The 24,668-nt window shown below is 40.4% G+C and overlaps 1 protein-coding gene across 6 annotated transcripts in view; it reads left to right on the forward strand.

The window, feature by feature from the left end:
• ELMOD1 (ELMO domain containing 1) overlaps positions 1–24,668 on the forward strand; it is a 69,018-nt gene that overhangs the window by 26,107 nt on the left and 18,243 nt on the right. For 3 of the 6 annotated variants that reach the window (XM_062198342.1, XM_062198346.1, XM_062198347.1), the window contains exons 2-6: positions 1,064–1,165; positions 15,582–15,727; positions 15,863–15,891; positions 16,728–16,825; positions 20,724–20,853. In XM_062198342.1, coding sequence (XP_062054326.1) covers positions 1,149–1,165; positions 15,582–15,727; positions 15,863–15,891; positions 16,728–16,825; positions 20,724–20,853 — 420 coding nt within the window. In that variant the 5' untranslated portion in view covers positions 1,064–1,148. Of the gene's footprint in view, positions 1–1,063; positions 1,166–9,230; positions 9,367–15,543; positions 15,728–15,862; positions 15,892–16,727; positions 16,826–20,723; positions 20,854–24,668 lie in introns of all 6 variants that reach the window. The other 3 variants (XM_062198344.1, XM_062198345.1, XM_062198343.1) reach the window with 3 other exon arrangements.

A 24,668-nucleotide genomic window follows, 5' to 3' on the forward strand; every position in this document is an offset into this window, starting at 1 on the left:
TTAAGATGCCTGCGTCCCATGTTGGAGTGCCTGGGTTCAAGTTCCTGCTCCGGCTCTTGATTCATTTCCTGCCAATGCAGATCCTGGGAGGCAGTAGTGATAGTTCAAGTAATGGGTTCCTGCCACCCACATAGGAGACCTGGATTGAGTTTCTGGCTTCTGCCTCTATTCTGGCCCAGTCTCAGCTTTTGTGGCATTTGGAGAGTGAACCAACAAATAAATTTTAGAAAGGAAATGAGGTCTGAACCATTGTTCGTTTGGAGTACTTGGCTCTTTAACACTATTTTTGAGCTTAAAGACGTTACCAGTTGCTTCCAATTATTTTTAATTGTAGTTCTGGAGGGCTGAGTATTCTTTTTTAAGAATTATTTATTTCATTTGAAAGTCAGAGTTACACAGAGAAAGAGAGGCAGAGATAGAGAGGTCTTCCATCCGATGGTTCACTCCCCAATTGGCTGCAACAGCCGGAGCTGTGCCGATCCAAAGCCAGGAGCCAGGAGCTTCTTCCAGGTCTCCCACTCGGGTTCAGGGGCCCAAAGACTTGAGCCATCTTCCATTGCATTCCCAGGCCATAGCAGAGAGCTGGATGGGAAGTAGAGCAGCTAGGTCTTGAGCTGGTGCCCATATGGGATACTGGCACTGCAGGTGGCGACTTTACCCACTACACCACAGTGCTGGCCCTGCTGAGCATTCTTAATTTAAGATCCCCAAATATTTGGAAATCAGGATAGTTAATTTTATGATTCTACATTTTTATATTGTTTTAAATACTGTTCCTCAACTTGAGGAATAATACCCAAAAGTAAAGGAAAAATACTATTAAAGGGGTTGCCTATGAAACTAATAATTTCTCCCAACAAGTGACTTAAAATGAAAGACTAATTGTATAATTATAAATGAAAGACTATATCTGTAATCGCTAGCCATTCAAATGTGTTTCTGTATGGTCATTTCAGTTGATAATGTTCTGGGTGCATAGAATATTGTTTTCTTAATAGGCACAAATTTTTGGCTTGCGGTTTCAAACTCCCATATAGCAAATCTATCTAATTTCTTTCCACAGCTTATACTTACTTTGACAAAGGCAAATTAGGAAGTAACTACTTCAGCACAGTTTGTATAGCATCTGGACTATCAACTCAGGCACCATGAAGCACTTCCTGCGGTAAGTATTTATGGTTCCCTGGATGAGTGCTTTAATGTGGACAAACTTCCTTGCCAATTAAGGTAACATTTCTGTTACCCATTTACCAACATGTGACCATGTTTATTGACACTGCATTTGACTTAGAATAATTTGGTGTCCAGGTTTGAGGGCTAACTCCATGTACATGTTGATGCTAAGAGAGAATACTTGTAGGAGACCAGAGGTCATGGACACAAAAGCACAAATCTTTTAGACAGTCCTGATGCCATGTGTCTCTAAAGAATAGCAGACCACAAGTTGAAGTTCAAGGAGTTAGCAGGCAATGAATCAGCAACTACAATTTGTGTAAAATCATTTTCCTGAAATAACTGATTCTAAATATACCTTAATTTAGATTTTGGTTTGCTGGCTAATCTGTACAGGATTTTAAAATGTTCCTTTTTTGGTCAAAATATGTGTTCTAAGCTTCTTCTTGTGCTGTCTTAGTGATGTCTCTGAAATCTGTACTGATTATGAGTTCCCTGAAGATTATGCTGGACAGAGTATGTTATATATTATTTATCATCTTTGGGATGATCTTGTTTTTGTTCTGGAAGCCATTTGGTGAGACTTATAATTATAACTATTTTTAAGAGTATTTGTTGCTACTATTCTATTAATGAAATTCCCAGAAATTTCATAGCATATTAAAAATATGACAGAATGAAGTTAGTCCAATCTTGAATGTTGGCAGAGTCAACACACTTTCCAGAAGACTGGTTCTTGTCCTCAAGAGAGGGACCTACCTCTGTTACACATTCCTGTCCTTTGTTTTGGCTTACTTTCACTAATCAAGTAGTTAATGGACTTGCTTCTTATTGCTTATTGGCATCAGAGTTTGTTTTCTTGTGTAGACTGCCCTCTAACCTGTTTATCTCAGCTGTGTACAAAGATGGAATTTGAAAAATCACTAAGACATTTGCCAGCTCAGTATTTGACCTGATATGTTTTTGGTTACCACGGTAATTAATTCATCTGTTCACATATTCCTGAAAAATTGGTATCTAAGAATGCCTCCTGAATGTCTACATGATGTCTTTTAGCTGTAGCGTGATGTTAACAGGAAGCTTCAGTGTTGATGTAGCATAGACATCAGGAGCTCCCTTTGTGAAAGGGTGGTGGTGGTAGTGAGGTTTGTGCCAAGCCTTGTCCTTCTGACTTCTTCTTCAATGTCTGTTGTTTTAGGAGAGCTTGAGTAGCCTCAGGACCAGTGATTTCAGGAGAAATAGTAGCCATTGCTTCTGTTAGTTTTCTTGTCGAATTGCATAGGTGCAATGGTGTGCTTAGGAAAGATTATAATACTGTATTTTAAAATTAGTTGGTAGGTGGTGATTAAAACTGGTTCGGTGAAAATGTACCACTGTAATTTTGCACAGAACCAGCACATCCCTATCAGTTATGTGTTCTGATACAAGTATTTCTCTTTTAATTTGACATGTTTTGTAAATAATATTTGGTATTGATTCCGTGAAACTGGAGCTAGAATGAAAGATTTACATATCAAGCAAAAAACTTGATAAAATTTTTATTAAGATTTTTTTTTTTACTCACTTCAAAGGCAAAGAGAGACACAGATCTTCCAGTTGCTGGTTCACTCCCCAAATGGTCGCAACAGCCATTCTGGGCCAGGCTGAAACTGGAACTAGGAACTCCAATCTGGTCTCCAATATGGGTGGCAGGAATCCAAGTACTTAGGCCATATTCCACTGTTTCTCCAGGAGAATTAGCAAGGAACTGAATGGAAAATAGGACATCCAGGACTCAAACCAGCACTCCAATATGGAATGCTGACCCCAATTTTTATGTTTCAGTTTGAAATTTAAAAATCAAACCATTTGGGCCGGCGCCGTGGCTTAACAGGCTAATCCTCCGCCTTGCAGCGCCAGCACACCGGGTTCTAGTCCCGGTCAGGGTGCCGGATTCTATCCGGGTTGCCCCTCTTCCAGGCCAGCTCTCTGCTATGGCCCGGGAAGGCAGTAGAGGATGGCCCAATTCCTTGGGCCCTGCACCACCATGGGAGACCTGGAGAGGCGCCTGGCTCCTGGCTTCGGATCGGCACAATGCGCCGGCCGCAGCAGCCATTGGAGGGTGAACCAACGGCAAAAAGGAAGACGTTTCTATCTGTCTCTCTCTCACTATCCACTCTGCCTCTCAAAAAAAAAAAAAAAAAAAAAAAAAATCAAACCATGTTGTGGGGAAGAATGAATTTTAGTCCACACTTAAGATGCATAATACCTATCTTAGTTTATTTTCTGTTTTATAATAATCCCTGAGACTGATAATTTATATAAAAAATATTTCTTAGCTTTCTTGAGCTGGGAAGTCCAAGGTAAAAAAGACCACATTTGGTAAAGATCTTATTGCCAGTGGGACACTTTTTAGTCTTGAGATGGTTCAGGGTATCACATGATGAGAAGGGACCCATGCAAGAGGCAGAACCAAACTTGCTTTAATAACAGACCGTTAACCCATATATCCATAAATGGATTAATCCATTATGAGCTCAGACCCTCATGATCTAATCACCTCTTAAAGGTTCCATCCATACCTCACAATGAAGATTATATTTCAGCATGAGCTTTGAATGTGGGGACATTCAAAGTATAGAAATACCCAGCTGCTCCAGCTCACTGTTACCATCTGAGATATTAATGGTGTAACTATTCAGAGCATAAACAAATGGGAAAAATATTTTATGTGTGTTTAAAAATTTCCATGAAATGTAAGAAATAGATTCTATTACATTGGTATACAAAAATGCTACTGGATTGGTCTACCCAGCTAAAGAGTATGTTTTTGTTTTGTTTTGTTTTGACAGGCAGAGTGGATATTGAGAGAGAGAGAGAGAGACAGAGAGAAAGGTCTTCCTTTTTGCCATTGGTTCACCCTCCAATGGCCGCTGCGGCCGGCGCATCTCGCTGATCCGAAGCCAGGAGTCAGGTGCTTCTCCTGGTCTCCCATGCAGGTGCAGGGCCCAAGGACTTGGGCCATCCTCTACTGCCTGCCCGGGCCATAGCAGAGAGCTGGCCTGGAAGAGGGGCAACCGGGATAGAATCCGGCGCCCCAACCGGGACTAGAACCCGGTGTGCCGGCGCCACAAGGCAGAGGATTAGCCTGTTAAGCCACGGCGCCAGCCTAAAGAGTATGCTTTAAACAGTGTTGAAAAAAAAGCTTAATATTGGGTAGTACCCTATAGTCACCTGCCCAATCTGATGATAGTGTTGTCTGCTTGAAAAGAAAACAAGAGATAAAATGGATAAGAAAATGTGCCTATATTTGATTAGAAAAAGAGGGGTGCTTTTTGAGGTCTTCAACTAGCTAAAGCTTAGCATTTCATTTTTATAATATAAGCTATTAACTTTAATTCTGTTGATGTACACTGCTGAAAGAATCCAAGATTGCACTGAAGTCTTTTCTTCCCCAGCACACAATCCCATTCCATGCTGTAGATTTAGAACACTATTAACTTTTGGTAAATTCTAATAAAGGGAATTTTTGAAGTCACTTCATGTACATAATTACTTTCACCTGTTCCAGCCTCAGAATCTCAGTTTCTCAGCCATGGACCTCACTGAATATTTTCATTCCTCAGGCAGAAAAGAGGATAACATCTGCCAAGCTCAGCCCCTGTAAGAGGAACTGAACAATGCCAATATAGCAGACTTGTCCCTATGTCCTGGCTTAGAGTGACCGAGGGAAGAAAAATCTTTTACTGTTACTATTACATAAATAAAAGGCTTGCAATGCATAGAAAAAAACTAAATTGATTTTAATTAGTCATTCACACTTGATCTTGGCCCACTGATTCATTTATTAAACATTTAGTGCTAGTGTTTTACCACTGATTTCAAAAAGACTCATTTAATTTGAAAGGCAGAGTTATAGAAAGAGAGAGAGCTTCCATCCACTGGTTCACTTTCCAAATGGCCACAACAGCCATGGCTGGTTCTTGCTGTAGCTAAGAGCCTGGAACTCCATCCTGGTCTCCCACATTTGTGTGCAGGGCCCAAGTACTTGGGCCATCTTCTGCTGCTTTCCCAGGCATGTTAGCAGGCAGCTGGATCTGAAGTGGAGCAGCCGGAATATGAACCAGCACCCATATGGGATGCTGACATTGCAGACAGCAGCTTAACCTGCTGCGCCATAACACCTGCCCTGGTATTATACCACTTTTTATTTTCTCTTAATATCCATTGTAATAAAATATGACTCAATATGCCATCTTACAGAGGACAAGGAGGCTTAGCAAATTAAGTAGCTTACTCAAAAGCATACTCATTCATATTTGAGTGCAGGCCTATCTGATCTCAAAGCTGTTTCCCATAATTTGTACATCTGGTTATCCCTTACTGTATGCCCACAGGAAGGCATTATAAGTATTATAAAATAAATGTGAGGTGGTTTCTGTTCCAAAGTAATGTGGCACCTGCTAAGGAGATGCAGTGTATGCATACACAACTCAGGAACAGGGAGGTGGTCAGTGGTAGGTTAAAGGATTTTGTGAAGGGATTATTCAGGGAAGTCTTCACTGAGGTGATGCTGAAAACGTGGGAGGGCTAGGATTTTTAACATAAAATAGGGACAGAGGATGCAGAGGTGGAAATGATGTGTGAACGTAGTATGACCAGGTGCCACCAGCACAAGTGGTCCAAGTTTGTTGTTGGATGCAAACCCAGTTTACAGTGAATAGAAAAGATGCAACAACCACCTTGAGGCACCTTTTGGACACCTTTATAGGCATGGTGTAAAACAGCCCAGAAGCATAGTAATATTTTCACCCCAGACTGTCCAATCGAACTTTCCATTCAGTCCCAACCAATTTTCAATGCTTTTGAATGGCAGAAGGCACAAAGAAATGTTGTTTTCCCATAATTTTTTTAAAAGATTTATTTATTTGAAAGGCAGCATTCATGGAGAGAGGGACAAAGAGACAGAAAGAGAGTCCATCCATGCACCATTTCACTTCCCAGATGGCCACAGCAGCCAGGCCTGGTCCAGGAACCCCATCCTGGTTTCCCACAGAGGTGGCAGGGGTCCAAGCTCCTGGGCCTCCTCTGCTGCCTTCCCAGCTGCATTAGCAGGAAACTGGATTGGAAATGGATCAGCCAGGATTTGAAACAGTGCACTGATATGGGATGCCAGCTTCATAAGCAATGGCTTCAGCTGCTGTGCCACAATGCCAGCCCCAGAATTTGGTTATTGTAGCTTGAGATATTGACTGAGCTTATGAGATGCAGAAATAAGACCTGAAAAGAGGAAGGTTTATGGCCTGTGCGTCCAAATACCTGTCTATAGACTGTACTTAGACTGGCACTTATAGCCACAATTTTCTCTCTTTTAGGATACATACACATATAATATATATGATATGTGATACATATATATACACTATACTTGTGTATACACACACACACAAATGTACATGTATCTATACACATATAGACTTTAAATTATTTTGATCCCTGCATTAAGACAAACAGAAGTGTTTCCGCACTCCTGTTAAAATATGTTAACCTGAATATTTTTCTAGGCAGTTTTCTGTAGGTGACCTCCCCAGAGCCGGCCTGTTGCCATCACACTGCCCGCGAGACCCTTGGACATCCCGCCCTTTGCTTCCCCTTGGCTTTTTGGGGCCAACTCTTGGCCACCTCGTTGTTTATTGAGTCTCCCTATGGAACATGGGCAGGATGAATGAAAGCCATGAGAGCTCAGTAAATACTGCCTTGGATTTCATTCACTTATCTGTTGGAATTATCAGTTCTGAAGTGAGTAAGGATACTGATTTTCCCCTGTCCTGGCCCTCGTGTAGGATGAGCCAAGCTTGGCTTTCCTCTCCAGTTTCAGAGGAAGGTATATATTTTCTCCCCTCTGCCTCCTGAACACCTGAGTATTTTCTTTAATAGAAATATCATACTGGTGTCCAACTTTTTGTTTTATTGTCATTTTTTCCTACTAGACTGTCAGTCTCTCATGCACAGGGATGTCACGGAGCTTGTAGTACAATTAAATCCTTGGCTCATGTTCAGTTTTTCCAATGCCATAGTCCTCACTCTTTTTGTTTCTATACAACAAGGCCAGTCTCATGTGTTTATTCAGTTTCATTAAACTCTCTTTTTAATCATCATTTTCCATTCTCCTACCCCAATTCATTTAAAATCTCTTGCCTTCTACTCTTCCAGGTCTTTAACTCAACAGACATTAATTTGCTCATAATACTGTGAATATCCTTAAACCTGGTATGTTTTAAATTAAGATTATGCTATTCAGTGAATCTGTAATAATAACTAGCTCATCTCTTATCCCCTGTGGGAGACTTTTTAGGCCTATAATGGATGATGGGGCATTAATGATACCCTTTGATGACTTTCCTTTGTTTATACATTTTTCTAATTTTGATTGTTTTAAAATATTTTTATTTACCAATACAAGCTTATATTTTAGATTACATTTAAACATGTTAAAGCATAATGTGAACATTATGATATTTCCCATCCTACCCTCCCTCCCTGTCGAGCTCCCACTCTCCCTAAAACTGTATATATAAAATACATGAAATTTTTCCCTTTATATAAATAAATTTTAAAAGCATAATGTATTTGCCACTTCTCCCTACAAATAACTCAATAAAACTATTGTGCAAAAAGCAAAAAAAAAATTTTTTTAAAGCATCAGTTTTTAATTAAATGATATCTTTAATAAATTAAGATAAACCCATGTCTTCATTTCTTTTATCTTTTTTTAAAGATTTACTTATTTATTTGAAAGGCTGAGCCACAGAGAGAGGAAGAGAAAATGAGAGGTCTTCCAACCATTGGTTCACTACCCAAATGGCCACAAAAGCAGGGGCTGGGCCAGGCCAAAGCCAGAAGCCTGGAACTCCATTCATTCTGCTGCTTTCCCAGGCACATTAGCAAAAGAACTGGATTGGAAATGGAGTAGTTGAGACTTGAACTGGTGCCATATGGAATGCTAGTGTCCCAGATGGCAGCTCAACCTGCTAAGCCACAATGCCAGCTCCACCGTCTTTTCTTTTAAAAGAAATAGATGAACTATTAATTTATTATTTTAATTACCCCAAAATCAGTTATTGCTGTCTAAGCCCTCAGGTAGAAGTTTTCTGGAGGTTAAAAACAGTACCCTTTGCTACAGCAGAATTTTTTTTTTTTTTTTTTTTTGACAGGCAGAGTTAGACAGTGAGAGAGAGAGACAGAGAGAAAGGTCTTCCTTTCCGTTGGTTCACCCTCCAATGGCCGCAGCGGATCTGAAGGCAGGAGCCAGGTGCTTCTCCTGGTCTCCCATGCGGGTGCAGGGCCCAAGCACTTGGGCCATCCTCCACTGCCTTCCTAGGCCACAGCAGAGAGCTAGCCTGGAAGAGGGGCAACGGGGACAGAACTGGGGCCCCAGCTGGGACTAAAACCTGGGATGCCGGCGCCGCAGGTGGAGGATTAGCCTAGTGAGCAGCGGTGCCGGCTGCTATGGCAGAATTTTTAATAACATTGATCCATGGTGGATACATACCCACCAACTTCCTTAATTTTTTCAAGAAGGCAGTGCTATCTCTTTAGATAAAGAATAATGGAAAAAACATGGCCCTCCACTCTCCCTTCCTGAACATAGAGTCAGTTCTCAAGGCCTTTCCTTCCCTTTATGGGAGGGCAATGTGCTTACTTTTCTAGAGGCCCACAGATGATTTCTTTATATGATTTCACATTTCCAGTTCAGATCGAGTCCTATACAGCCTCTCTTCCTAGGACATAGCTCATTTTAGAGACAGCCATATTTTCTAGGCAAAACACCTAGTGGTTGTTAATTCCTCCCCAACTGCCAATGTCCCTAATGAGGAGCTTTGATGGAGCAACCAAAACTTTTTAAATGTCACCTTAGAAAAGGTATGTCATGCTCCCAACATTGAGCAACCTGCTCTTCTCTATCACCCTTTAGATGAAAATGGTTTCATTTGGGCAACTGTGATTTGAACCAAGACCTGTGATCATTTTGGTAAAGATCTTTCCTCACCAACAGGTGTACTTCTTGTTTATTACAGGGTTTCTTCAAGCAAGAATTAACTTTCATTAGTACATGCATTGAAACTGTTCAAAATGAGCCACTTTTCTCTTACTGTTCCAAAAGAAGACATCAAAGTAACAAATTTAAGATGATGGAGTAGTGTTGCACCGCAGGTACCCACACCCTCTCCCCCTGCAGACAAGGGGCTCCGTGGTTCTAGGGGCAGCTCTCCGTTCAGAAGCCCCATCTCTGCTGAACGGATTCCCCTAGTAAAAGTGCCACAGACAGGAGCTCACTTTTATTGGGTAGCAGAGATATGATCCATTCTGAATAATTTACATGGGTGGCTACTCTGATTCAAGGTAGAGAATAAATGTTAAATAATAAATGTAATCATGATTGCTTTAAGGAAGAACACTGCTGTGAACTCAGTCATAAACTTCACCCTGCAGCATATTAATACATGGTGGTAACAGAAAATATTGGAAATGGGACTCATATGTTCCTCTTATTTTTTTTTTATTTATTTTGTTTTTTGACAGGCAGAGTGGATAGTGAGAGAGAGAGAGAGAGACAGAGAGAAAGGTTTTCCTTTTTGCCGTTGGTTCACCCTCCAATGGCCGCTGTGGCCAGCGTATCGCGCTGATCCGAAGCCAAGAGCCAGGTGCTTCTCCTGGTCTCCCATGCGGGTGCAGGGCCCAAGGACTTGGGCCATCCTCCACTGCCTTCCCGGGCCATAGCAGAGTGCTGGCCTGGAAGAGGGGCTACCGTGATAGAATCCGGCGCCCCGACCGGGACTAGGACCCGGTGTGCTGGCGCCGCAAGGCGGGAGATTAGCCTGTTAAGCCACGACGCCGGCCATCCTCTTATTTTTTTTAAGCTTTTATTTAGTAAATATAATTTTCCAAAGTACAGTTTATGGAATACAATGGCTTTTTCCCTCCCATAACTTCCCTCCCACTCACACCCCTCCCATCTCCCACTCCCTCTCCCATTCCATTCACATCAAGATTCATTTTCAATTATCTTTATATACAGAAGATCGATTTAGTATATATTAAGTAAAGATTTCATCAGTTTGCATCCACACAGAACATTAAGTGTAAAATACTGTTTCAGTTATAGCATTAATTCACATTGGACAACACATTAAGGACAGAGATCCCACATAAGGAGTAAGTACACAGTGACTCCTGTTGTTAACTTAACAATTTGACACTCGTGTTTATGGTGTCAGAAATCTCCCTAGGCTCTAGTCATCAGTTTCCAAGGCTATGGAAGCCTCTTGAGTTCGCCGACTTCGATCTTATTTAGACAAGGTCATAGTCAAAGTGGAAGTTCTCTTCTCCCTTCAGAGAAAGGTACCTCCTCCTTTGATGGCCAGTTCTTTCTACTGGGATCTCATTCACAGAGATCTTTCATTTAGTTTTTTTTTTTTTTTTTTCCAGAGTGTTTTGGCTCTCCATGCCTAAAATACTCTCATGGGCTCTTGAGCCAGATCCGAATGCCTTAAGGGCTGATTCTGAGGCCAGAGTGCTGTTTAGGACATCTGCCATTCTATGAGTCTGCTGTGTATCCCACTTCCCATGTTGGATCCTTCTCTCTCTTTTTAATTCTATCAGTTAGTATTAGCAGACACTAGTCTTGTTTGTGAGATCCCTTTGACTCTTAGACCTATCAGTGTGATCAATTGTGAACTGAAATTGATCACTTGGACTAGTGAGATGGCATTGGTACATGCCACCTTGATGGGATTGTATTGGAATCCCCTGGCACGTTTCTAACTCCACCATTTGAGGCAAGTCCGATTGGGCATGTCCCAAATTGTACATCTCCTCTGTCTCTTATTCCCACTCATATTTAACAGGGATCACTTTTCAGTTAAATTTAAACACCTAAGAATAAATGTGTGTTAATTACAGAGTTCAACCAATAGTATTAACTAGGACAAAAAAAATACTAAAAGGGATAAAGTATGAAATTGTACATCAACAGTCAGGACAAGGGTTGATCAAGTCACTGTTTCTCATAGTGTCCCTTTCACTTCAACAGGTTTCCTTTTTTGTGGTTGGTTAGTTGTCACCGATCAGGGAGAACATATGATATTTTTGTTGAATCAAGTTTTCATAATTATGCAAGGCACTCACACTAGGCAAGTTACAGTCACTTTTTGGGAATACTATCAAAAAAATCCATGATTAAAGAAACAAATAAATGCAAAAACTGCTGCCTATATATCTATTGATTAAAAATATGAGATGGTGATCAGTATTTTATTTTCTTAGTCTTGAGCATTTCATTGTTGTCCCTACAAAATCTAACAAATCCTTTCGGGGTGAGTTGGGAATCTTTGATCATAATGAAGAAAAGTAAGTCAAGTATTATAGAAAAAGAGCAAATTTTCCCCCATGAAAACTAAACTTACTGACTCGCTGATTCCGTCTGAAAGAAAAAAGGAGCAGAGCTATAAACCTGGTGGACACAGGGCTCAGATAGTCTAGAGGATGGAGTTAGTGCATTCCAAGAGAAAGTAAATGGGATCTCAGGGTACTTTTGAGGTGCCTCCTCTTAATTAAAGGAGAAAAAGGTGCAGGGAATCCCAAGGCTGTTAAATTCAGAAAAGAAACAGACCCACCCACCCTTTCTTCCTTTCTTCTCCCTCCCCTCTTTCTTTCCTTCCTTCATTCCTTGCTTAACAAACCACTGATTAGCTCAAGATTGCTTACAGATCTCTCCCCTAACTTCTTCCTTTTCAGGGTTAATATACCAAACCAATTTATTATGCTCTCAAAATACTTAAGCATTTTTATTATTCTGCTTTTGACCCTCAGCAGTTTTCCATAAACTTTACATTTTGAGGACTTAAAGAGGACCAAATGATTTAAGAAGTGAGCTCCTGGCATTGAGAGTGTTGGGTGGTGAACAGCCATCCGGAGTCGCTCCTGTTGAGGGTTTGCTGATCCTTTCATAAGGAGGGAAGTCATCCTAGGAAGGCTTCCACGGGGGTAACACTGAGGGTTCCATCTCTCAACATGCCTTGCCTATACAGGTTCATGATCTAAATGTAAAATAAATTATGCCTGTCAAGACATTGTTTGATCTGATGATCTGGGTTGAAAAATAAATATATAGTACCTAGACTTTTTAATGAAATATCTGTAGGCTTGGTGGCTCATTAGAAAAATAAGCCAAAAATTAAAATATATTTGGATAATAAATATTAACAGAATTGTTGGTCTATTTATTACAAAAGAGTTAGCAGTATGTCAGTGTTATTTCATAATTGAAATGATTCTTTCACGATCTGTGCTATTGCTTCTGTGATTATGAGAGAAGGAGGTGAAGCATTTCAGAGTTGTGAGCTCTAAGAAATGATTCTTGGGACTGGTGTTTGGCACAGTGGTTAAAACACTGCTTGGGATGCCCACATAACATATTAGAGTTCCTGGATTCAAGTCCAAGCTCTTCCTCCAATTCCAGCTTTGTGCTTATGTGCACCCTGGGGGGCAGCAGATGATGGCTTGGGTCCCTACCAAAAACATGGGAGACCCAGGTTGAGTTCCTAGCTCCTGACTTTGGCCTGAACCAGCCATAGCTGTTGTAAGCATTTGAGGAGTGAGCCAGGAGAGGGAAGGTCTATCTGTCTTTGTCTCTCCCTCTCTCCCTGCATTTCAAATAAACTACAATTTTTAAAAAAGAAATTAAGAGAACTGATTCTTCATACCGTACTCCTACTGCAGATTTCTTTTGGGTTTCTCTATCTTGGGCAGTGTGAACATTGTCAGGAGAGTTTAAAAAAAAACATAAAAGCAAGCAGAATGTGATATCTTTCTCTGCTTTTATATTAGCTTGTCTTGACGCCAAACGACAACAGGTATTTTCTCATGTGCAGGGAGGCCAGGGAGAGAAATTACAGTTGGGCTGGAAGCTGCTCTACATTTGGATACTTGCTGCTGTCTAGGATGGCATTTCTGGGTCTCAAGCCTCATCTTTATGTAGACCTGCTAAAGAAGGCACTGAGAAAATTTTCTCAGGATTTATTTAACTATAATCTGTTTGATGTCTTGTTCCTAAGTAGGGTAACTACAAAGATACCCCATAAACAATCACCAGAACCTTCCCTAGGCTACTAGGGCCTGATTGGCAGGTGCTTCCACCTACAATAGAGTCCTGATGTTAAGATTGGAAAGGTGGCTTCATTGGAGGCAGGGGCCCACTCCTGAGGCTAGCTTCGCGGAAAATTGTACATGAAGCAGCTATCTTTTACACCTTGACTTAACACAGGAATAATGGCTCCCAGGAATTAATGTAATTACCATTTGGCTGGGGATCAGTTAATAAAGATATTGCTCAGTCTTTTTTTCTGGCATGGATTTCCAAAAGTTTGGAAGTGAAAACCATTTTCATAGTTGGAAAATAAAAAGAGAGAGCAAGTTGAGGTTTTATAAATTTTCTTACTTGTCTCATTAAAATGTTCCACTGAATTTATTTTTAGATTTTTTTTTTTTTTGGTGGGGGTGGGTGGAAGGCAGGGGCTGTTAACCTAAATCTCACAGATCTTAGAACATATTTGACTGGAACAGTTGAATGTCAGGCTTTACATTATAGTAAATCCATTTTTTGTCTTTCAGGAGAATCTAGTTAATTTCATACTAACCAGCTACACATAGACATTTTATAAATACTTTTGGTAAGGCTTTTGGTGCATTTTACACATTTTGATTTTTGCTACAAGTTTGATTTTTTTTTCTAAATAAAGCACATATTTATTATAGAAAAAGAAAACATACTTAATCAATAAAGAAAATAAAAGTTACTGGTGATCCTATTAGTAAAACAACTGTTAACATTTTTGTTGTGTATCCTGCCAATCCTTTTTTTCCTTGTTAATGTGTCACTATGAAAAATTTTTAAAGGAAAAGTATATCATCCCACACATAGTCCTTTGTAACTCTTTTCTATGTGATAAACATAGCCATTTTCATGTTATTAGATATTCTGGAACATAACTTTATTGACTGTAAACTAGTCAATGATGGGGTCTTAATGAAACAATCTAGTTGTTTGCACTGTTTCTTTCCATTCCTTTACATTTATAAGATATAGACCCCATCCCTTTGTACAAGTCAGACTGTTGTAATTTTTATTTTTAACACAAGGCTGTTGAAGATATTTGAACGAGAAAATTTTGAGCAAAGTATTAGGTCATTTTCAAGGATGGATCACATTGTTGAGCCTATTAGTTAACTAATTTGTCCAAGTGACCCTGGGTCCATCCCCTGGATTCCCCTTTAGGGAATTAGTGAACATTTGAGAGAAAAATGAAAACAAAAACACCCTTAGAAATGACACTGATAGGAAGGACTATAAATAGTTCTTGCCCCAGGAGTGCATAGTATAGAGAGAAGATAAGTTGAACATGAGCTCCTGGATGACAGACTCACATTACATCTAAAGCTGGAGTCACTCTGAGACTCTGAAATACCAGAAAGTAGTTGAAACTCATAAAAATCAGAAGTCAGCATTAAAAAGAAAAATTTACTTGTGAATAAGTACACAGTCAGTTACAATAGAGTTTATAATTTATTGAAGTATTACTGGAACAAAATAGACTTTATAGTGAAGAAAATTTTCTTTTGTGAGAGCCGGGAATGAACTTCTCAAGAGTTTTTGAAAAGTTTACATCAGAGAATGTTGTCATCTGCAAGGAGGCTCCATGGTCAATGGTGCTTGTCTAGTGGGTTGATGAGGAAGCATCCAGCAAGCCTAGGGAGTATTGGAATTGGTCAACAGAGGAGGCAGTGGCTGCACAACTAGTCCTCAAGGAAGAAACCAATGCAAGGAAAACAGAGGGAGGGAGGGAGGGAGGGAGGGAGGGAGGGAGGGAGGGCAGAAAGGGAGCAAAGGAAGAATCCAAATGCAGGTAGTGGCAAAAGTAAGAAAGAAAAAAGGCAATAAGGAGGGGCCTTAAATAAACAAGGGAAGAGCTAAGAGGTTGTCCAGGCAGGCAGAAGAAGCAAGTACTTTTTCCCCAAGTCTACAGGAACCAGACAAGCCCTAAACATGAACGGCGTTATAGCATTGTTTTACCCATTCTGATGTATTGCCAACATGTTTTTAGGCAAAAATGGGAAAATAACGGATCCAGTGTTTCACCCTCGACTTGTTGGAATACCATATTGACTTGAATAGGATATTCTGGAGCTGCATCCAGTTGTAGTAATCATAGCTCCAGCAAATAAAGTAGTCTAGGATTAGCAACACACTCTTGCAAACCCAGAAATCTAACCGCGCATTTCCTTCTGCGCTTCCTTCCTTGCTGGTGGTGGTTGCTTTCTGTTCTCTTGCAGAGTTCTATTGGAAGGCTGCTGTCTTTTGTTTTTCACAGAATGTTGATCCAGGTGTGCCTGTATTTTTATTGTAAATTTTTGTGGCGCTGCCTGAAATTTGTAATGAGGAAGCTGACTGGAAGATGTGAACTGCAGCGGATCTGTTACAACACCAAGCCTGGAGCTTCCAGAACCATGAAAATTGGTAAGCATGGAACACACAAGGAGGCAAATGGTAGAAACAGTGGAATTGGGGGTGCAGTGTTATTATTTGGGTGCAGTCATTTAAAACCATGTGCAAAGGATAATTTTTAATGACTTTTTGTTACTCTTTTAACAGAAACATCACTGAGGGATTCAAAAAGTAAGGTAAGTAAAATTGTTAATTTTTCAGCAACTTTTTGCTTGGAGGCTTACTTCTAGCATAAAAAGTGAAAAAAAAAAGAAAAACAGAAATAAACGGTTGGCTATGAAAATTTATGCAAACAGAATTGTTTGCCTCTCACAAACTACTGCACTTTCTACATGAGGGCAGCCACTGTATGGGACTTTCTAGGCAGATTTGTGAAGTGCTCTGACTTCATTGTTGAATTACCCCTTTTTTATACCTCTTCCCAAGTCATAAACATTCCCTGAAAATAGGAGCAGTGTCAACTCTCTAGTATTTTCTCAGCAGCCAGATCATTTCACTTTACACTCAAGATTTTGTAATACAATCACAGAAGCTGCTGTGCCAGCTTTTATAGCGTGTAGCTAAGCATCCAGTTACCCTAGTTTTTTTTTTTTCAAGATTCTTGATCATTTTATTTTATTATTTAATTTTGGCATCCATAAGATTGTATCCCCCTGGGCTTTCACTCTTAAGTCATAGACACAAAGCCCATTAAGAGTGGAGACTATGTTAGGTGAGGAAAAGAAAACATAACATTTCCATATTCTGATAAGTAGCTTGAAACAGGTAAAAATGGTCTGAAAAACAACTTGTGTATTTCTGCTTTATGTTAATTACCGTGATCAGGAAAATTGCACTATCGCAGTTATGAAGGTTTCAAAGTTCTTAGAATTCAAATACGCTAGATCCGTGTTTGCTTATAGCTTATATCTTCATGCAGAAGCTTAAACAATACCGGAAGCCCCCTCCTAGGTAGGCACTGATTAAGTCCCTGGTGGTGATGAAAAGGAACTGACTGAAACATGTTTTCCAGCTGTTGCAGACATCAGTGAGTGTTCACCCTGATGCTATTGAAAAAACTATAGAAGACATCATGGAACTGAAAAAAATTAACCCTGACATAAATCCACAGTAAGAATGTTTCTTGTCTGGGAAATTTAGAACACATCACATAGCCACATATTTAGTTTTCTCCCTCTCCCCCCCCTTCCTCTCTCCCTTTCTTCTTTCTTGCCTCTTCTCTTCCTAAAATAGTCATTTGCAGTGTTTTAATTTGCAGTTGAAGAATAAAAGGAAAAAAAGGGTCTCTTTTCTTGCTTGTAACTGGCAGCCACTTTCTGTTCCTCCTGTGGTTTATGCTTGTGCTTCTGAAATGCAGTGAATGTAAGAAATGTGGCAATGTGGCAGAGGCCCCTGGTGCCAGCAGATGAGATAAAGGAAGCCCATTCCTCATCAGTCACTCTGTGCGATGCCTGTTTTCACGTTAACAGTAAATGCTCAAGTCATGAATGTGCCTGGGCTGATTTAACTCCAACTAGAATATTCTTCAGTTACTTCATGAATATTCCTTCTTGACAGGCTGGTAATCTCAGAGACGGTTCCTACCTGCTTGTCAAAAAGACAGGCATGCGTGGGAGGGAGAGATGAGGAGTTGTGTTTTCATGAAGACTTTAGAACTTTATAATTTATTCCTCTTGGAAGTATTAAAATGCATTTGGCAATTTTCGTGACATTTAAAATTAGCTCTATATTTTCCAATGAGAACAGCAATTTTTTAGTAAAATTTTGGGTTAAAGACATTGGGTAGAATACACTTCAAATGCAGATATATTTAGAGACAGTTTTAGGTTGGGAACAGTCAAACTGTCTTTTAGTTGTGCACACGAGAACTTCAGCTGTTCCGCGGAGAAGAGCTCTTCATTCCCGGAGACAGGGAGCTGTGGCTGGAAGGAATTTCTGGACACATTCTGCCTATGTTGGGGGAATCTAGGGACAGCTGTCCAGAGGCTCATCACAAAAACACCTGGTCCCTATAGCGTTCGTCCGCAGCTGCTCCAGCTAATTAGTTGCCTTTTCCTTATTCAGCCATGAAGGGTTGGTTTAATTTTGTAGAGAAGGTATTTTTGAAATCTTCTGACATATATTTCATCCCTGTGGGAAGGTGATAAGGAAGCAATTCATTCTAAATTAGGTTGAACCAAAAATTTAAGACTACAACTGGGCATGAGGGATCTATTAGTCTTACAATTATATTTAGATATTAGATTAAATAGCAAATCTTTTTGAGGTCTGTTCTATGAAAGTTATAAAAGTTGCACTCAAAGCATTTCTTTTCCATTCATTCTTGATTTTCTTTTTAAAGTAAAAATAGCCTTATAGATAATAGGTTTTTTTTTTTTAACATCCCAATGTGGACTCTGCTGACTTGTTTTCAGTATTAGCAAATTCTGATATAAAATATACTATGCTTTTTTAAAAAAAGATTTATTTATTTATTTGAAAGTCAGAGTTACACAGAGAGAGTAGGAGAGGCAGAAAGAGAGAGAGGTCTTCTATCTGCTGGTTCACTCCCCAGTTGGCTGCAATGGCTGAAGCTGCACCAATCCAAAGCAAGGAGACAGGAGCTTCCGCTGGGTCTCCCACCCAGGTGCAGGGGGCCAAGGACTTGGACCATTTTCTGTTGCTTTCCCAGGCCATAGCAGAGAGCTGGATCAGAAGTGAAACAGCCAGGATTCAAACCAGCACCCCCATGGGGTGCTGGCACTGCAGGCAGTGGCCTTATCCGCTACACCACAGTGCCTGTCCCAGAAATGATATACTTCTATGAGGAAACAAAGAAATAGGTGGCTAACAATGGGGAAAATATAGCTTACTCAGTTATTACTACTATTAATCTCACCTTATTTTAAATATATTTCTCAAATGCTGCTGCTGATGATACTAAAATTTACTGTAGAAAAGATTTAATTGACTTTTTTTGTTCCTTCCTTCTATTTCTCCATTCTCTTCTTCCCCTCAAGATTAACTTCCTTCTCAATCCTACATTGGTTTTTTGGGTGACCAGTGCCATTGTGACCTTTGCTAAACTTAAATATTAGATTTAGTTTTTTTGGTGCTTTGGCATCAAGTAATTATAAGACATTTAATGGCACATAGAATTTATTTAAGGTCAGTATTCCTGGGCTGTCCTTCACTGCCCTCTGTTTTTGTAGTATGTATCCAATCCTAAGACCTGTTGCCCCCAAGTCTGGATTTAAATTCAGTGATTTTTTACTCTCAAAGAAGAAGATGATGAGGTCATTGTCATTGTGATTATAATGGTCACAGCAGAAATGTTCCAAGTGAGTGAACTAGGAACAAGAATATATGTTGGACAGTATCATATGACATTTCCAATGTTCAGTCACAACCACACACACAAAAAAACATGGCTGTAAAGAATTTAGCAAGGATAAATAAACATGAAGTAATGCCTTTAGATTTTAAAATACCATCAGATGAGTGCAGAATAGAATATTTTATATGACAAGAATTTATATGAAAAAAGAATCTTGATGATCCATCACCTGTTTCAAAGACTTGACATGTTGCAGTGCTGCTTAGAAAGATCCTATTTTACCTTGTAAGTTATAAGAGAGGAGAATGGCAACCTGATCGCAAAAGTGTGGGACTCTGGGAGCTTTGCTAGCTAGACTGTTCTGGTCTGGACATGTGTATTTAGGGGCTGTTAGGGGAATGATATGCGTTCAGAGCAGACTGAGCCGCATATCAGAGCATCTGGGAAGCTTCCCCACAAGAGGACATTGAAAGCTCGAATGATTTCCCACGGCAGCCCTGCCCTTGCCCGCACCAGCCTCTGGAGACAGAACCAGAAGAAGGAATCACTATCTTAAAATGTACAGGCACAACTGAGCAAGGTGGAACTAAACGTGCTCAGAGGACAGAATTGGAAGCACTTGATCACAGGCCAGGCGGATTTTGTTTCAGCCCAAGACAAAGTGTTGAGGGTGTGGTGGGAAAGGACACAGTGGGGACTCTCCAACAGCTGTGCGCTCTCTTGGCACCGCCTCAGCTGTTGAGCATAAGTACAGGGGATTTTGTTTAATTTCATCTCATTTCATTTTGAAATGTTTCCTTCCCTGAAGTCCCTGAGCTTAAGATGTATCTCTCTCTCTCTCTCTCTTTCTCTCTCCCCCCTCCCTCCCTCCCTCCTTCTCCCCCTCCCCTTCTCCCTCTCTCCCTCTGTCTCCTCTTCCCCTTCCTCCTTCCCTCTCTCTGCCTCTCTTTCCCTCTCTCCCTCCCCCTCTCCCTCTCCCCCTCCTCCCCTCTCCCTCTCCCCCTCCCCCCTCCCCCTCTCCCCCTACCCCCTCTCTCCCTCTCCCTTTCTGACTCTCTCCCTCCCCCCTCTCTCTCTCACTCCCTCTCACTCTCTCCTTCTCCCTCCCCCCTCCGCCCTCCCCCTCCCTCTCCCTCCCCCCTCTGCCCTCCCCCTCTCCCTCTCTCCCTCTCTCCCTCTGTCTCCCTCTTCCCCTTCCTCTTTCCCTTCCTCCCGCTCTCTTCCTTTCTCCCCCCTCCCCGTGTCTCCCTCTTCCCCTTCCTCCTTCCCTCCCTCCCTGCCCCTCTTCCTCCCCCACTCACCCTCTTGAGCACACCCTTCTGAAGTGATTCCAACCTACACATCTAGGGGGCCTACATCATCCCTAGGAACTCATTACTACCTGTATTCTCTACGTCTTCCTTTCAAGTCGGCCATGTAAAGAAATCCCTTGTGTTTTTTTTTTAAGCCACACTTTTGCAGTTTACCTTAAGATAAAACCAGGATTAGAGGTCAGTCTTAGCAAGGTTGTACAACTGTCTATGTGGAATTTCAGTAATAATTGTACTTCTACTACATAGATCACTTTGAGCTATTTCCTGAATATTATATACATATGGAAAATTCTATCATGCATACATCAAAGAAACAAATGCCAAAAGCACGTGTTTTGTTCTCCCTCCTGTGTGTTTCTTCTGTTTTTGAACACCTTAGACTGGGAATCTCGCTTCAGGCTTGCCTTCTGCAAATCGTTGGGTACAGAAACCTCATTGCAGATGTGGAAAAACTGCGCAGAGAGCCCTATGATTCTGATAATCCCCAACATGAAGAACTACTTTTGAAGGTTAGTTCTTGAACAGTTTCAGTCCTTAATTCAAGTTTGCCTCGTGCCGGGCACTTCTCTGGATATCGGAGGTTCAAAGATTAAGAAGCCGTGTGTGCTGTATCTGGTTGGGAAGGCTGGGTTTTCCTGCTGGTTCAGGTGTTGGAGGTGAATTTTCTATCAGAAAATTCATGTGAGAAGTTCAGAGGCGATTTTCGTTTGTCAGCTGAGAAAGCATTAGAGGTGATTGCTGTGGGCTCGCACATTTGGCTCCAGCTTAGGTGGTTTCACATATGTGGAAAGTCAGTAGGAGAAACGGCACTTGTCAGAGGGTCCTGTGATCTTCATTATGACATGTCAAAGAAGATGAAGTTGATTTCTGCTTCGGCAATAGACGTCTTGGGAGATGACCCAAGATCCTAATGCTATTTGTTCATGTCACTTAGAGAGTATTAGAAGAGGAGGTATAGGCGTTTCGGAACTATTGGAAAAATAGTATGTTCTTGGCTGTCAAAAAAAAAAAAAAAAACCCTTAAAAATTTTATCGGATCTTATGGTGTATTAAGAAACATCAATACAATTTTTCTTCAAAGTGCTGAATTTTCAGTTAAAAAAGTTAGTATTAAAAAAAACCTAGGGCCAGCCTTTAGAACAGTAGCAAAATTGGAAGAAAACATTTGTTGAGCTGCCTTAACTTTATCTTATTGAAGAATGTCAATAGAAGACATGCTTGTTAAATGTATCCTGTTGTATTTTTGTATGTGTAAATACTGAAGCAGGTGACTCATCTGTCTGCTAATTCATGCTGGGTCTGATACAGATCATTAAAAATTAAAGAAGCCTCAATCTTTGCGATACTATTTTTCTTTCTCTAATTGTAATTTTATTTTACCTACCACTGAGTTCCTGCTTCTTTTCTTGTCTTTTTTTCCCCTGACCATTTTCTGATGGAAGTGTTCAAGGTCAACAAAACAAAGTATGGTAGGAAATAACAGGTGAATGAAAAGGAAAAAAGTAATATAATTAGCAGACTGGTCAGAAGCACCCGAGATGCCCTCAGAGTCAATGAATGACCTATGTACCACTTTAGCTGATCTAATGTATGTTTGCTGACACTAGGTTGATTTTCAACAAATGTGGGTGGATGCATTGAATTACTGTGGTTCATTAGCTACATGTAAGAACATTTAGGATACGATGTTTAAATTTTTATTTAATTAGCATATAATACTTGTACATATTTATGGGGTACAAAATGATAATTTGGTACCTGTATAAAATATGTAATGATCAAATCAGAGTAATTAGCATTTCCATTTTTTCAAATACTATCATTTCTGTGTGCCAGGAGTCTTCAAACCCTTCTACTTTAGTTATTTTGAAATGTATAGTTAACTGTTGTAGCCTATAGTTGCCTGTGGGGCTATGCAATCTTAGAACTGCTCCCCCATCTCACTGGGGAGCAGTACTCCCTCCCCGATCCTTACTGCCTCCTTGTGTCCTCTGTTCTACTCTCTACTTTTGTATGATCAAATTTTTTTATGTTCCACAAATGAATAAGAACATGCATTGTCTGCCTTTCTGTGTCTGACTTATTTAAACTAATGTAGTCCAGTTCCATTTAGTTGCCACAAATGACAGGATTTAATCATTTTTATGTCTGAGTAATATTCCAAAGTATATAGAAACCACATTTTCTTTTCTATGTATGACTTTTATCTATGGTTATTCTTTGAGTATGCATGTGTTATCATTTGGATTGACTAAACAAGGTAGTAATTATTGTCTTTATTTTAGAAGTAAGAAAGCTACAAACCTTTTAGTCCAAGCTCTGATTCATATAACTTCTAAATTATGAAGCCAGGACTGTCCCCTACTATGTTAGGCACTTTGGGACAGCATCTTTTCTGTCCTCACATAACTTTCAATCTAATTGGGATATATTCTACATCTATAGAAATCACTAAATCATATCCACAAAGCACCCTCAAAATATCTCCCAAATGTATTCCATGCCCACTGCCTTATGTAGCCATCATCTTCAACTTGGGATATTACAGCCTTTTAATTCTGCCACTAAGCCTTAGATAATTTTTTATTCCATCTTCCAAAATACTGCTGGAGAGATTTTTCTAAAATATAGGTCTGTGATTCCCTTGATTAAAGACTTCAGGCTCCCCGGGTCTATCGTGTAAAGTCTGTGCATCCTCCCATGGCATTTTGGACGCTTTCCAATATTCACTGTTTCTCTAAGCTGCATCTCTTGCATCCACTTCATATACAGCACATTCACCATTTACCATGAGCCAGAATAGGCCATGCCATACCATATGCCCAGGAATTTGCTTTAAGTGTTCCCTCTGCTACCCAGTATTCTCACAGTGGAAGCCAGCTCATTTTTAAAATCCTTACTGAATTTTAACATCTTCACTAGCCTCCCCAACCTAACTTAGGAGGGAGATCTTTATTCTCCTCTTCAATTTATTCAAATTTCAAGTATAATTATAAGAAAATCAGTAATAGAAAATATCTACTTAGTGTTTAATATGTACCAACTTTTACACAAAGTGTTTTATAGCATTATTTCATTCAGTTGGTCCAACTACCTTGTGGCATTGGTATTATTTCCATTCAGGTGAGGAAACAGACTGAGCAAGTAAGTGATTATGCAAGCTCACATAGTTAGAAAGGGCTCTTAACCTACTACACAACACCGTGTCTCAATAGAGAACCATGTGTTGTTCACATTTGGTTCCCAGAGGCTGACTCTTGGTTTGTGTTTGACTGCCTGAGTTTAGGCACTTTCATATATATATATTTTTTTAATTTTTGACAGGCAGAGTGGACAGTGAGAGAGAGAGAGAGAGAGAGAGAGAGAGAGAGAAAGGTCTTCCCTTTGCAGTTGGTTCACCCTCCAATGGCCGCTGCGGCTGGCGCACCGCGCTGATCCGATGGCAGGAGCCAGGTGCTTCTCCTGGTCTCCCATGGGGTGCAGGGCCCAAGCACTCGGGCCATCCTCCACTGCACTCCCTGGCCACAGCAGAGAGCTGGCCTGGAAGAGGGGCAACCGGGACAGGATCGGTGCCCCGACCGGGACTAGAACCCAGTGTGCCGGCGCCGCAAGGCGGAGGATTAGCCTATTGAGCCGCAGCACCGGCCGGCAGTTTCGTATTTTAAATGAATATTAACCCCTTTGATTCCTTACTACCCAAAATTTTGTAGAGCAAAAGCCAGCAAACCAACACCTGTGGGCCCCTATTTGGCTTGCCACCCATTTTTACAGGGAATGTTTTATTGGAACAGAGCCACATACATTCATTTTCATGGATACTTCAAAATGTTCACAGGGAAATGTAATTAAAAGATTGGGGGGTGGGGTTGGTGTTTTTTAGTCTTGCAGACTAAGCATTCTCCTAATGAGTGGGAGTTGTAACCCATCTACAGAAAGGAAATACTTGCTTTTGACAGGCTTTACCCAACTCACTGGATGATACCAGATATTTTTTAATTGTGGAGGACCCTGGGATTACTTAAAATCATTGTTTTTTTGTTTTTCATTGTGGCAGTAACCAAATCAGTGCCTAGAGGATGTTTTGAACTTTTTCTGACTGATCACATGTCTTTCACTAGTCTCTTCCATGAACTCACACATTTTCTGTTTGAATGCAGAGCACTGGCAAATTCTTGTCTGGATTATATAAAAAGGGATATTTTATACTCAGGTTTTATATTTTGCTTTCAAGCATGATTTACCTTCATTCCTCTGAAGTCTTTTTCACTTATCCTTTGATAAAATAAATCTATCTGTGTGACACTAACATAAAGTACTATGGAAT

This window comes from Lepus europaeus, chromosome 7, assembly GCF_033115175.1.
Source record: "Lepus europaeus isolate LE1 chromosome 7, mLepTim1.pri, whole genome shotgun sequence".
NCBI lineage: Eukaryota > Metazoa > Chordata > Mammalia > Lagomorpha > Leporidae > Lepus > Lepus europaeus.